At 39.2% G+C, this 15,377-nt stretch overlaps 1 protein-coding gene across 5 annotated transcripts in view; it reads right to left on the reverse strand.

The window, feature by feature from the left end:
• lrmp (lymphoid-restricted membrane protein) overlaps positions 1-15,377 on the reverse strand; it is a 44,452-nt gene that overhangs the window by 26,708 nt on the left and 2,367 nt on the right. For all 5 annotated transcript variants that reach the window (XM_036149066.1, XM_036149068.1, XM_036149067.1 and 2 more), the window contains exons 2-17: positions 13,397-14,115; positions 12,219-12,335; positions 8,506-8,686; positions 7,185-7,237; positions 7,023-7,098; positions 6,670-6,828; positions 6,466-6,583; positions 6,112-6,162; positions 5,898-5,975; positions 5,634-5,690; positions 4,553-4,612; positions 4,070-4,134; positions 3,859-3,952; positions 2,347-2,493; positions 1,890-1,991; positions 1,017-1,168 (exon numbers count right to left, since the gene is read on the reverse strand). In XM_036149066.1, the coding sequence (XP_036004959.1) occupies positions 1,017-1,168; positions 1,890-1,991; positions 2,347-2,493; positions 3,859-3,952; positions 4,070-4,134; positions 4,553-4,612; positions 5,634-5,690; positions 5,898-5,975; positions 6,112-6,162; positions 6,466-6,583; positions 6,670-6,828; positions 7,023-7,098; positions 7,185-7,237; positions 8,506-8,686; positions 12,219-12,335; positions 13,397-14,060 (2,174 nt within the window). In that variant the 5' untranslated portion in view covers positions 14,061-14,115. The remainder of the gene's footprint in view (positions 1-1,016; positions 1,169-1,889; positions 1,992-2,346; positions 2,494-3,858; positions 3,953-4,069; positions 4,135-4,552; positions 4,613-5,633; positions 5,691-5,897; positions 5,976-6,111; positions 6,163-6,465; positions 6,584-6,669; positions 6,829-7,022; positions 7,099-7,184; positions 7,238-8,505; positions 8,687-12,218; positions 12,336-13,396; positions 14,116-15,377) is intronic.

Raw genomic sequence — 15,377 nt, forward strand, 5'->3', positions numbered from 1 at the left:
GAGGTCAACCAGATAAGACTCAGGACTTATGTGGTTGCTGTTAGCTAGCATCAACTTTTTGAAAGGAATTTAAAAAAGAACACGTTCCTTCACATTTATATTAAAATCACAGAATTCTCAAGACTCAATTTTTCTGAGAAATGCAAAACTTCTCCATGAATTTATACAGAGGTCTGCCTTTAAATATGAAAGCTGCAAACATGATAAATTGGCAGAGCAAAGCACAGACAAGCGATGGCAGAAAAATAAATGGATTGACCAACAGATGAAAGGGCAATGAGACGGATCGACAAAAAAAATTAAATAAATAAATAACGGTCAGATTGACAAATGATAGAGGGATGAACACTCAAGAGGATGGCTGGATTGTGTCAGCTGGATGAAAGGATGGACCGACTGACAGACAGACCAACAGAGTGATCACCAGATGGACAAACAAATGGATGGATAAACAGACACAGAGACAAACAATCAGATGGAAGGATGGACACACGGACCAGAGGGTAAGTGGATAAACAGACAACAGGATGCTGAACTGACAGTGGGCAGGATGGATTGATCGAAGAACGTGTGGATGAATGGATGAACAAAGACCAATGAAAGGATTGAGGGAAGGATGGATGGCATATCACCCCAAATTTATTTAGCAAAAAAAAACCCCAAAACATTTAGGTAAGCTCTTGGAGACAGTTACAGACTTGGGTCCACTTCAGAGGTCATCTAGTAAAAAAATTATATATTTGTAGTTTTGAACGTTTACGCTTCCAATAGTGGATGTCAGCTAAAATATCATTCAGTTTTACAATGTCTCTTAGAGAATGTCAGTACTGAAAAAGAGATAATTCAAGCTCCGCCTACAAATTCAACCAATGAGATCTTTGGCTTTTAGCGCGGCTCCTACTTTTACAAAAAGGCAATCTCTTCATCTGATTGGACCCGGTCTCATACCAAATACCCACAAATTCCTCACATCCAGAAACAGAGAGTCAGTGCAGACAAAAAAAAAAAGCACTTACCTGACTGAAAGGTGGAGAATCTCAGTGCGGGATCTTCTCATGTTACTGGCCATTTTGACCAGCTCCTTTTCTAATGAGTCTGTGTACTGGGCCAGCTGGTCCAAACTGAAAGCCCAGTCCGCCCTCCTAGCATCTAGCTCAGCCTGCACGCTCTGTGGACAGACAAAGCAAAGGGTCACCCTCTTGCATGGGGAAAATGCTACAGGCTGAGCAGCATGTCGCATTTTGTTTTAAAAACGTCCATTTTACCGATCATACTGAAAGACCATAGCATAAGACAAACTCGTACCGCTTCCAGCTCAGGTACACTAATGCTTTCTGTCTCATTGGGGATGCTTTCTGCTGTTTGACAGTACAAGGCTAATAAATGCAGTGTGGCAACAACACAGAAGGAGATGGGAAAGAAAAAAAAAAACAGAGGGGGTTGGGGGGGAGTGGGTTGTGATCATGGTACAGCACTGACTAAACAGCACTGCTTGGATGGGGCCTGTTACACAGTTATATAAGTGAGATCTCTAGAGGAGGAATACTGTGTGGGAAGGAGAGAGAGCAGATACAGCGATAACAGCATGATGTGAGGGAGAAGAACTGGAGAACACAGAACTTTATGATTCATATTAGGTTTTAAAATAACTTGCTGCAGACCTAAAGGCAAAACATGTACATTTCTACAAAAGCCTTTTAAACTAATCTTTCAGCCTTTAACTACATATAAAGTGTTCTTATTTAAGCTTTAAGTAGAAAGATTTGGAAAGTGGGAAACAGCACCGAACAATTAGTGAATAAAAACGGATGTTGTACAATTTGAATATTTGTCTTAATCTCTAGTGCTGCAGGAGTGCATAGTTGGGATTAAAAATGAGTCCATCTGACCTGGAGACCAGCATCGGTGCTACTGTCTAGCTCCGTGTGATTATCCATAATGTTTTGAACTGAAGATAAGACACAGTTGGTTTCTTCTTTGAAATCTCTTTTCTGGAAAACAAGACAAAGCCTAATATTAAAAGACAACCATTTAAAGACATAATGAAATATAAAGTATGGGCTTTGGAGGGAAGTCAGGCATTTCTGCATTTACAGAAACACCCTACACACAAGCCTTAAGAATGTGGCACATAAATTAACATAATTCTATGAAAATCTATCAATTCTTGTGAAATGCAATGCATCCCACATTCAGAGCTGCTTGTAAATACCAGTGATATATTACAGATGTAACACTATGCGCTCATCTGCACCGTTTGCAATTGAAGGGGTTATAGTCATTCAATAGTCAACAGATTTAACTAAAGTACAGGCCTTGGGTTCAGATGCAATCCTAATCGATTACCAGTTTATTTAAGAGACTTCTGAACTCCAGAGCCAAATGTTCAGTGTTTGGTCCCTGCAGCATCACCAACACCTCTCTGTCCAGCGTCTCATCCAGCGGTGAGGCCGTCGTAATTGTGGTTGACAAATAGTCCACTCCATGAGCAGCCTGGAAGCATAGGCAACATTTTTAAATGAATTAGCAAGATTTTACAGCATAAAGGCTTGGCTATGCCATATTTTTCTACACATGAAGATTTAATTAAACACCAGAACAAAACCTTAATTTGACAAATGTAAATAATTAATTGGTAAACTTTGCGAATTTGGGATTTTACAATTTTATCCCTGTTGCATTATAGTTATCTTGAGTTGGACTGTATGTAGCTTGATCAAAATCAGACTATTATACTAAATGTTAATGCATGAAATGAATTGGACTGAATGAAATCTTATGAAAGCTTAATCATGGCAAATTTTAGGTCTTTAGTATTTTTATTATGTGGTCTTTACCAGGTTCTACAATAATACAAATCTGAACTATACCATCAAGCATAACATTATGACTAGGTGAAGTAAATGACACAGATTATCTCTTCATCATCTTTGGTGATTAACACCAAATAGACAAAGTTTAAATTGCTAACATCTTAAATAGCATTTAAGTGTCTAATCGGAGTCCATGGCTCAGAGTCAGGGGCCGGGTTGGCAGTAAAAGAGTGACCAACACACTATTAGACAGGAACGCAGTCACAATGCTATGTCTAATTGGTGTCTATAATCTGGCTTCTTCAAGTAATAATGAATAAATATGCACAAAATCAGTTACTGAAGATAAGAGATTGAAAGACACTTAGCAAAAAATGGAACTAAAAAGGGAATAAACCATATGCTTTTTTCACAGATGAATGGCAAAGATGTTGATGTTTCTTGCGAAAGACTGTTTTATATCATTAGTCATGTAATGCAGAGAAAATGAGACTTAACACAAAAAAGCACAGTGTCAATTTTTTCCAAACAGCAGATCAATAAAGGTGACTGAGGCCATTCAGTACTAATACATCAGTGAAAAAACTACAAGTCAGCAGGAAAAGAGATGAAACAGGAACTCCACCAGCTTGCAGACAATGCACCAGGAGATTTACAGGAACATTGTTAAAATATTTTGACAACGGAACAACTACACAATTTTATTACATAGCAAGATGAAAGATGTTTGCAATAATGTTCTGAGGAAATGTTGAGATATTTGCATGTTTAATCATCTTTACACAGGATTTGTCAAGTCAAAAATCTTTAACCCGATACCAGATTTCTCCTTATTGATAATCTCATAAGAATCAAAGGGGCAACAGGTGTGCTTTCAATTGTCAGGCCAGTATTTCAGTCCAAAGCATTACATTTGTTTTTCACTGTTGGCTCTGAGGAACATCGTTTAATCCTCAATTTAGTCTCTGAATGTTTTTAAACGCTACTTCAAGCGTTCAATAAAGGCAAAGCAAAATAGAGAGAGAGAGAGTGGAGGGGTGCTGACCTCCAGTGGTGACTGAGCCAGAGCCAGCTCTGTTTGCAGGGATCCTAGGCTGCTCTGGTTTAATCTGTAAGCCACTGACAAAGCCAGACTAGCCCTGTGACACAGACAGGATAATAGGCACAGGGGAGGGAAACAAATAAAACAAGATTTTTTATTTAAAAAACAAAAGGTGCGAAAAAAGAAAGAAAACTGGAGTGCCGAAAATACTTACCCAGCCAGGTCAGGAAGAATCATCTGCATCTGGCTCTCGAGCTTGTTTTTCTCCTTCCTCAGCAGCTGGATTAGCGAAAAGGACAGATAACAGAGCCATGACTCATCTAGCGGTAGCATGTTGTTTGAAAGCAACTGTGGTGATAAGGAATGTCCAAAACGCAGCAGGTGATTTGCTTCTCACAGACATTCAGACCAAAACCTCGCTACTGATAAATCCACTACTGGACATACGTTATACTTTAAAAGGACAGAAGAATAACATTCAAGATCAGAATCTTTAACGGAATTCAGGAAATGCTCTTAAAGCTAATTGTTTTTGCAAATTTTATCTCTTCATTGTGACTTTTTGATATAAATTAGCCTTAGATTCCAACTTGAGAATAGGCTAATTTTATTTCAATAGCAGAAGCTCAAATAAGTTTAAAACAGATGTAAGTTATTCATATATAAATCATAATGTGATGCATGTGGCCACACTGACCTCTGTGATGGCAGAGTATTCCTCTACTGCTGCCTTCAGCTCAGCTATCTGTCTGCTCTTCTGTAGGAAGAAGGTCGCACAGGTTGGAGGTTTACAGAAATGTTAATACCGCTGTTACCAACAAAAAGTAGGCCGCAACTGTGAGGGGGAAGGAAAAAAGGATGCATGTTTCCCAATACTTTTAAAACAAATTCCTAAAAGTTGTGACCCTTCTTCCACTAAAATAAAAGCTATAAAATCTTTCAGGGTGTACCTTTACCAACGTTTCAGATCGGGTTAGTCTTGCTGTTATGGTTTGATCTAAACCCCTTCATTGGAGCTCAGGCTGTATTGTAAGGATGGCTGTCCCTCCACCCCAGTATCAAGTCTTTTACAGCCTCTAAAAGCTTTTCTTTCAGAATTGACCTGAATTCGGGTTCATTTATCTCCTTGTCAGCTGACCAGCTTCACTGATCCTGCTGGTAAAAAAAAAAAAAAAAAAAAAAAAAAAAAAAAAGTACACCTAGAGCATAATGCTGCCCTCATTCTAGGGATCGTGTCTCCAGGGCGATGTGCAGTGTTAGTTTTTCACCACACATTACCCAATAAATAAATAGGAAAAATAAATAAATTAAAATAATCTGATCAGAGCACCTTCTTCCACCTATTGGCTGTGCAGACCACATGGCTTGTGTGAAACTAGACGAGTTTACGCGTCTTATCTGATGTGTTTATTGATCTAATTGACGCTCTTTCTTCAATAATGTTTTAATTACAAAGCTGGATTAGGATTTCTGAAGATAATTGGTTGAAATGGAATTTTTTTAGGAGTATTTGAGTGAAAGGAATGCAAAATACCCAAGGTTTTTAGCTGTAAAATCAATTGAAATCCTAGAACATTCATGTTTGCACATTAATCAGTGCTATTTTGTATTGGCATATCTTGATATCCAATTAAATCATGTTGATGTTTGCAGCTAGAATTTGAAAAATGGGAAAGTTTGTACAATGTTTTAATGTTTTTGAAGTATTTAATAGCAAAGAATATATGTATTAATTACCAATGGATTTATATAAACTTGATAAACAATAGTGCACTCACCTCCACTATAGTCGCTTCCTTTTCACTCATGACAACATCAAAGGAGTGAATTTGCACCTAGGCAAAGGGAAAGTGCAAAAATATAAAAGTGGGACAATATGTAAATATAGTTTTAGCAGTTGGCAATTTATGCTAAATGACTGAAAATATGTAACTGAAGAAAAATGTGAAAATGCTCTTGGAAGGATTCAAACAGACAGCGGTGCATAATGAGCAGAGATAAAACGGAATAAACTGAATGCATCTGCCAGGAGGGAGAAATACCTGAAGGTCAGTGTTAATGTCACACAGCTCCCGTATTTTCTTCTGCAGCTCCTCTGTCTCCATGGTGATCTTAAAGTTCTAGAAATCCATCAGTCGGACGTTTGAACAAATGGTCAACAGGACCCATTATTGGCATTTGTGGTAATTATACCTGTTAACTGATGTTAGCCAGTTTATTTAACTTTAAATGAAAGGACAGGAGTCTTATCAGTACCTCATCCTGAAGAGATGCAATCTTGGCAATCAGGCTCTGATTTTCTTTCTCCTGGGAAAGATGAAGAAATCCATAGAATCATCACAAGCAAACAGCATGACCCCCATTTTCAGTGCTCAGAGATTTCAGCATAATCTCAAATCAAATATTCAGGTAGGCCTATTTCAAGTTTGATAGAATTACAATTTTGCCTTAGCATTTATAATATAATAGAGAATAACCAGTTTTCTACCAACAAACTAACACCAGGACTGTGTTAAAACTCAAACCATTGTTTTAAACATCGACAAAGCTTTTTAATTTCATTTTAGATTTTACCACCAAGTAAAAACACACCAAAGTTGCATGACTAACCATATTTTTGCTGTGTGCGGAGGCGCGAGCTCTCCCTTCTTCCGTACAGCTCAAAGTTGCCTTCATCTCTTCCACCTCTTCTTTCAGCATCTTCTCCTTCAGTGCAAGCTGCTGGTTGCTGTTGTAATAAAGTAGAATCAACAAACCTCAGTTTGCAGCCTCGATATGTCATCACAGCACACTGTGGGCAATGTAGAACCTTACACCCTGGCTTGGTTGCGTAGATCCTCATTTTCCTCTGCCAGCTTCTGGTTGCTCTCCTCCATGTTCTCCACCACCTGCTTCAGCTTTCGCACCTCTTCCTGAAGCTTTTGGTTAGTCATCTGGAGATCAGCAACACAATATACTAGCTCTGATGTTTCACTGAGAAGGAAAAACAAAAACTTGTTAATGAATACTTAAGTTTATGTTCTTCAGTAAAGGTAACGTACATGATCTCAGAGAAAGAAACTAAAAAGGTGACTAGATTGTAAATTAATCATTGGCGGAAATCATACCCATAATTAAAAAAACTAAATTGAATTTCTCCTCCAGACCTTGATGATACTTTGACTTACAATTCCACTCTAGATGCCTCTCCACCAAAGGCCTCCAAGCTTCCAGATGTCATATTTAGCAACATAGATCTGTGGGCTGTGAAACACACACAAGCCTTTGACGTCTTTCACTGTCTATTACAAGAAGTGTGTACAGTTTCCAATGATTAAATAAATAATCACCATCTTTGATCTTAACCGAGTCTTCCTGGGTGTTGTTCTCTGCTGTCATTTCTCTGCAATAAGACAGAGATTAAAATGTCATAAAAAACAGTGGTTTTTTTTTTTACCCCCCAAAGCTTTCAAAATCAATAATTGTCAGGTAACCCCAAAAATAGCCAAAGCAACAAGGAGTTTAATGAAATGTGATATACTTTGGCTGAACATTTAGAAATAATCTACTGAACTTTAAGCGACTTCTTGCCAAAAGTAAAGACATCTAAGCTCTAATGTAGCAGGGATTGTGTACAATCATGCAGGTGCGCAAACAACCATGCCAAATGGGGGAAAGACATAAGCAACAACCTGAGAGAACTATTTGTAATCCATCATTCTGCTGTGATAAAGATTATTCATATGGAAAAGATTTAAGACAGGTGACATGGTGGATGTCCTGGCAAATTCAGATGAAGATCAGAATATGCAACGCTCAGACAAATTGCAAAAAAGACCACTAGAGCTTAATTTCACACTCTACAGACCTCAGTTTGTTTGCTCTCTCCTAAACTTCAGAACAGTCGGTGAAAGAGTAAACATTTGGTTGTTTAAAAGGATTGCCAGGAAAAATCTTTTAAAAAGAATATGGCAGCATGATTTCAACCTGCACAGCTACCACTGATTGACCAGACTTCTATACCATGACTTCTAGAGCGATGGTCTTTAGACCGATGAGACGAAAGTAGAGATGTTTGGTTATCATGCATGGCACCACGCTCAGATGAACCCAAAAGCAGCATACCAGCTCAACACCTCACAACTATAAAGCACTGTGGTGAAGGATAAAATTGGCTTGTTCGCTTGCGGGAACAAGCCCTTGGAACTTTGCAGACATCAAGTTAATTGTGAACTCAGTGCAAATTCTAAGTTATCCCGGTCATGGCAACAGCTAACAGGCTTAAATCGGAGGAGACGAGACTTTCGTTCAGTTTTTCTGAAAATATTTCACACCTATCAGGAGTCAGTTCTGGTGTCAAAATATGTCTGGCAGCTAAAGCTTGGTAAAAACTGCTGCAGTTGGACAGAACAACGAAAACTGCAACAAATCCGCAAATGGATGAAAAGGTTGAATCAAAAATCAACTTTATCCATCAGGTTTGTGGGTACAAACAAGGAATTTGATGTCAGATTCAGAAGAGATCAAGGTGGTGCAACGGCTCAGTCCAATTCTAGACTTCAGAATGACTGAAATCCTCCACAATCATATGACAGACAAAGGAACCTGCAGAAAGTGACCAATATTCAGACAAAAACAGAGTCTAACTTTAAACGCACACTTTGCTAGTACCTGCTATTGCGGCAGTCATCTATCCACTCCCTCATAACAGCATGGTAGGTGTCCAGATCAATAGACACGTCCTTGTGTTCTGGGTCCAGCATGTTGCAAAGTTCCTCCAGTCCGCTGTCTTCTGAGCTTCGGCTGGTTGTGTGGCGCAGGTAGTCGACAATATGAGACACATACACTTTACCTAGAGTACGAAAGCATAATTTTTAGGAACAAGCAGTTGACTGCTCCCACGTGATAAATTATAAGCTTTGAAGTTTATAATATGCCAGAAATCTGCTCACCAGTTTGCATTCTGTAACATTTCAGTCTCTTACAACAAACCATCAGCTTTAATCTACTGGTTTTCTTAGTTTTAACAGTCTTCCTGATGGCACCCAGTATTGTTACTTATAGCAAAGCAAAAAGCAGTTACCATAGTGATAGTGACCCTGATCTGGCTGCTGGTGTGTAAAAGATTCTCAGTCCAGTTTTCATTGAATAGTTTTTGGTTAGCTAAACAGTAACCTATTGAAGTTTTCTATTCTTTGATCTAAAAACGTACACTAATGGCAACCAAACTTCAAAAGCAAAAAAAACATGAAGGATCTTCACCTCCTTGCTTTTACCTACACTCTAAGCTGAAGGTTAGGTGTACTCATCAGATTTAGATTCAAATTGATTTTCATTCAACCAAAGGGAGTTTGTCACAAGAAATGAGTAGCACGTTAAAAATTATATACAATCGATCTAATATTTTTATTTATTGCCATTACATCAGCTAACATCTTCTTTGCATGTTTTCACTGGTAATTTGAAAATCTAACATTGAGGTCAGAAGACCTCAATCTTTACTTCCTAGAACAGATCAGGTTTGGGCTCCATCCAATGAAGGTATAAACAATTTGGGGTTAAAAATATTCAGCCAACACCGATACACATCCAGCTACATTGGTAACCCGTAATACTACTTTGAGGTTCGAGCAGAAAAATTAATTTTAGAAAACCTTAAATCACAAAATATACTAGGGGCATTTTGGCAGACTTATTTGTAAAAGCAAAGTATAACAACACTTAGGCTGTGACATGTTAATGCTCCCTCCTTGACTAAGGAGCTCAAATCATGCCAAGAAAATCGACCCTGTACCACAACACCACCAGCTAGAACTACTGAGAAAAGGCAGGATGCATCTATGCCATCACGTTGTATACAACTAATTCTGACAACCATCCAAATGGCACAACCATTGAAATGGGAAATGTTTCTTTTCCAATCTGCAACTGACTAATTTAGATGAGGCTGTGTGAAATGCTAACCTGACACAAGCCAGACGCATGTTGCTCCGCCTAGCTTCGGAGCGACATGCGTCTGGCTTGTGTCAGGTTAGTGAAATGCAGCCTAAACTGACTCTACTCAGCTGACAGATTTGGTATTCCATGTGGTCTTCTGCTGCTGTAGCCCATCTTCAAAGTGGTACATGAACATGGAACTCATAGTTTTGAGAACTGAATTGAACGACATCTTTTTTTAAATGAGAAACATCCATCAAGAGAACGTAGTTCATTATGTCTTTTAATGCCGTTTTATTTGGAGTTAAAAGATTTACCCTCCTTTTTTTTAGCGGCATTCTCAATATAATAAAAAAAAAAAAGAGCCGCAAAATTGTTCCTAAAGGGGATGGTTGTGTCTGTAGGTGTGTGGGGGCAGCAGTGATGCAGTTCAGCTTTATAAAGGACCTGTAATAGTGATTAAGGGCTATTTTGGAGCAACTCCCTTTAAACTTGACCATTAAACCTTTGACTTCACTTTTACAGACACGGAAAAAATTGTACCCATCTGTTAAAAGAAAATCCCACAATAAAAAACTTAAACTTGACAAAGGTAATAGGTAAATTTTCACTGAAAATAAACCAATAAAATTCAGACATTGCTTTTGAATTGCAGTTCAATGGACTCCTTTTCAAAAACAATCTAACAAAACGGGCCTGGACAAAAATCATGGTAACCCTAGAAAAGACTGAAAATAATTTGACCATAGGAGCATATTAAACTGAGGTGTCTTCTAATTCGCATTGCAGATGTCTGCAAGCTTGTAACCAGCCAGTCTGTCAAGTGGTCATTGTGCTGTTGGTGACATGGAGTGGACCACACTGAACATGGATCACAGGAAGCAAAGGAGAGAGTTCTCTCAGAAGAAGGAAAATTATAGACAAGTATGTTAAAGTTAAAGGTTATAAAACCCAGCTTCATGTTCCTGGGACTAATTATTCAGACCTTTAAGGTCCACATTACTGTAGCCAACCTCCCTAAATGTGGCCGTAGAAGAAAAATGTGTGACAAACTGAAAAGATCATACGAATGATTACCAAAGAGCCCAGAACAAACTCCAAATAAATTAAAGGTGAACTCCAAGGTCAAGGTCTGTCAGTGTCAGATTGCACCATCCATCACCGTTTGAGCCAAAATCGATACCACCGTTTAAAGGAAATCATAAAAAAAAAGCAAGACTAGAATTTGCCACCATGCATAGTGTAAAGACACAAAGGTTCTGGGGGAATTTAATTTGGAAGAATCTGGAGCTCTTTGGCTAGGCACATCAGCTCCATGTTCACAGACATTAAAATAAACATACATAGAAAAAAGGCACGGCGAAACAGGCTCGGATCTGTCTCAGATCAAGGCATTGTGGAGAGAAATGTGCTGCCTAGTGTCAGAACGCTTGGTCTCGGAGGTCTTTTCGATTGCATCAAAAACTTGAACATCAAAATATTAACATATAGGTAATATCTTTGTCCAGTTTATTTTTTTTTTAAATGTATATGTTGAACCACTTTTCAAAAGCAATGTCTGATTTTCATTGGTTTATTCTCAGCAAATGTTTAGTCATTAACTTTGGCATTTTCAAATTATTTCAGTGACCATTGTGGGCTTTTCTTTTGATAAACAGAGGGGTACCAACAATTTTGTCCATATCGATATATAAGGATATATTACTTGAAAGTCCAATCTTGCAACCCTTAGAACAACAGGTTACACTGATGGGTTTTCACAGCCTGTTTTATTTGTTCATGGCCAGAATGTGGAGCAAAGATGAGAAGACAAGACCTGTTAGCTTTTAACCAAACATCCTGCGGGTAAGTAACCTAAAGACAACAGAGATGCATTTAATTTACACGATCAGCGATTTTGCCAACTAATGTGCTTAAAAACACGATTATATTAAAGAGTAACTTACTGGTTGCTTAACTCTCTGATGACCAAAATTAGAGATTGGCGACATGAATTGACTTTGACTTTCCAGCTGTAGAGTTATAAAAAGGGCAACTTCAACTTTCATGATCTAATAGTTTTCACCTTCACTATGGATTTTGGACCATGCAGTAATAGTTTGAATAGTTTCTAAAATACTCAGACCAGCTAGTCTGCCACTAATTACCATAAGGCAGTATTTGCCTTTAAAATGGCCTTGGAAATCATATTGTTAATCCTAACTGACCTAAAACTGGAAACGTTTATTTAATCTCAGGAGGTTTGTGCCCTTTTATACAGTGTATCTAAACATCTGGTTTTAACTGTATATAGTAGTGCAGTGTTAAGTGGAACTACTTACAGATTGACTGTAATGCACACCCTAAAATCGCTTCAAACACTTATAGTCATGTGGTTGGACAGGCGACACATGACCCAGCAAATAAGTGCCGTGTGCGCGTACATGTGTGAGTATGAGTGGGCGTACCTCTGCGTTGGGTGTCACAAGCATGAAATATGGTATCGAGCAGATTCTCTTCACAGATGAGACTGATCTCTGCCATATTTCTCCTGTTCTCAGAGTTAACCAACGTTCCTGAAGGAGCTTGAACACAACACACAGGAGACAGAGTGTACAGAATTATGCAGCGCAGAAAGCACATGATTATCCTCCGGGCACAGGAACAACTAATAGTGACCAAACAAATTCTGGTACATTACACTGCTGCAACAGACCGAAAAAAAAAAAAAATCAATAGGGAAAGTTTCAATAATTTCTTACTCCACTCTTAAGTTTAATTTTAAAGGAGAACTGAAAAACCTAATTAAATGTTACAACTAACTTGCTAAACTGCAAGTGCATTTATTTGCTTGAGATCTGCCCACAAAGAATTACTTGGAGCCCAGTCCAGAACACTTAAAATCAGAATAATAGATCATAGGTCAAATTTAGTCAAGAAGATCTACATTACCATGCGCTTTCAACCTTACACTAATTCAAAAAATAGACTATATAATGTCCAACTAGAATAAGACAATCCTATGAATTTAGACAAAGGCTACAGAAGTCAAAGCTGTCACAGACTCTTAACTTCATATTGGTTTCATATTCATTTACATGCATAGCAACTATCACTGTATGAAAATCACAAAGTTTACTTTGAGTCATACAGAGGGGAGGACCTGTGAGGCAGAATTATCCCCTTCCATCCTTTGTACATTTTAGTTTTCCTAATGCCAAAAGAGGTTCATTTAGCAAACATTGAGTACCACCAGCTGCAGAATCTTTCTGGTATGTCTAGTGGGACTTGAAACGTATTTGTCCTATAGAAATAATATTGATGGTTAGGTTAGAATGCAAAGAACGATGATATATATTGATTGATAGATGAGTGATGCGATAGAAACAAAAAGGGTCAATATAAAGGATCTCTCCTTCACCAGTGCAATTCAGGCCTGCAAATGACATTTTTTTCCTCCCCGAGAGAGACGCATCTTGACATCAAGAACAAGTCACTCTGGGTAAATAATGACATTAAAATATGCTAATTATGATAACCATGACTAGTTATAAAATAAAAAGAACTAAAGTAATAAGGAACGCAATCTTTGTCAAACTATCGTTTCTGAAAGGCAACTGAATCTATTTTGGAGCATGTCCCCTACCGCCATCTCCCATGGAAAGTCTTTTCACCACCAGGGCGGGGTATCGCGGCTCATGCTCCACTGAATTCGTTGCGTCTGCAGAGCAGAAGTTCACGTTGTACGACAAGGTGCTGCGGCTCGGGGTGAAAGTACGGGACAGAGGAGGACTGGCGCTCCGATCGTCGCTCTCAGACTGCGCAGAGTTTGGTCCTCGTGTGATCGTGAAATAAGGAGAGTCCCTGGACTGGCCCGCGGGTGTCGAACAGTACTGCTGCCATGTCCTCACGTGTTTTAAATCACTCCCATCAGCACCTCGTCTTTCTCCAAGAGAGCTTGTGATTGTGTACGTGACATTAGCCGGGGTGGATTGATTGCCTTTGGGAGTTGTGAGAGGTACGTAGGAGCCGAGGCCGCTGCTGTGGGAAGCCGCCGAGCTGGGCATCCCCATCCCTTTGGCTTTGACCCTGTCCCCGTCGTCTCTGAGGAAGGCTCCTTTCTTCACAATGGCTTCCAGGTTGCGCCTGAGGCCGGACTGAGGGCTGTCGTAGCTGCTGCTGGAGAGTTTAGGGATCTGGAACGGTGAGTTGGGCTCCCTGTCACCACGCCACTGAATGGTTTGAAGCTTGCGGCAGATGCTGTCCACGGGGTTGTGCCGGCGTGAAGACTGAGGCGTGCAGTAGTCCATGCTGCCGACGGTCCGGTGGTGGAGCCGACTTCCTTACTGGAGGAGAGGGTGAGGTCTGAGGGGACACGGATAGGAAATGTCAATCCGTTGTTAAGATTTATGAATGATCAGGCTAAAGAATGCCAGCTGCACAGATTTGCTTAAGTATTCAAACCCTTTAAATGTTACATTTGGTCAAATTGCAACCGAACCTTACCTCAAATATTAGTGTCATCTGTGCGCGATTTAACATTACAGACCGACGGAAAGTAGTGCAATATGGAGGAATTTCTTCTTTGCAGCACCCATCTTCACTGTAATTCCAGCCGTTACTGCTATGAGCTTTTCACATCCAGAGACTGAATTTCAATTGCCTATTCTTATTTGTACGATTACATGTATTAGAGGTAAAGCGTCTAACGACAACTTTCCAGCTTTGCCAGACCTGAAGTGAATTTTATCCTTCCCAGTATGCAACCAGCTTCAGTAACCCTGCAGATGAAAACCATCGTCCCAGCATCAGGCGACCACCTTGGTAAGTGCTGTGTTAATTTAGCCCACACATAGCATTACACTAAAAAATAAAAAGATGAATTTTGGTTCAGGGCATCTTATTCCACAAGATTGCTTCTTGCCACTCAAATATAGGGATATCGTTTTAGAATTCTGCTACTATTTGCGTGTGCCTTAGTCTTCAGGATACTGCTTGCTCAATGTTCTCTCAAAATCTCTGAGGGCTTCTCAGCACAGCTAGAACGAAGCAGAGATTAAATTACACACGTTGACTACTTAGTAATTAGACGAGTTATTGCGACTGGATTTCTTAATTGGAGCCTCCAGCTACGCTTCATTTGTATTTCATGACAACTACGTGATCATGACGGGTGTTCCCATGTCTGCAAGGGAACACGACCTCAGACAAAGTCGAAATTTCCTATAATAGGGACAACTTTATTGGAACATTCAGACAATCAAAGCATTTCTGTGCATGCCCAGAATTAGCTTTCCTAAAAAAGGGAAATAAAGCGTTGTAGGCCATGGGGCACAGCGATCACTTCCATCAGTATTGCTGTACGACTCAACATTCGTTTATTAAAACTTGTAAAGCACTGCGTGTGGTAAAGCTACTATCACGAATTTTCAGTAAAAATCAATAAAACTCTGTTTAGATATAGTCTCTCAAGTCTATAAAACAATATGCTGTCAAAGGTCTTCAGTCTTCATCATTTTGATGTAGATTTGATCAAGGTAAAATCTACCCCCCCCCCCCCCCATAAAAAAAATAAAAAATAAAGGAAAAATACAAATGTCTTTTCTTCCACAGTCTGTAATCCCCTT

Source organism: Fundulus heteroclitus, chromosome 17 (genome assembly GCF_011125445.2).
Source record: "Fundulus heteroclitus isolate FHET01 chromosome 17, MU-UCD_Fhet_4.1, whole genome shotgun sequence".
NCBI classification, from domain to species: Eukaryota; Metazoa; Chordata; class Actinopteri; order Cyprinodontiformes; family Fundulidae; genus Fundulus; species Fundulus heteroclitus.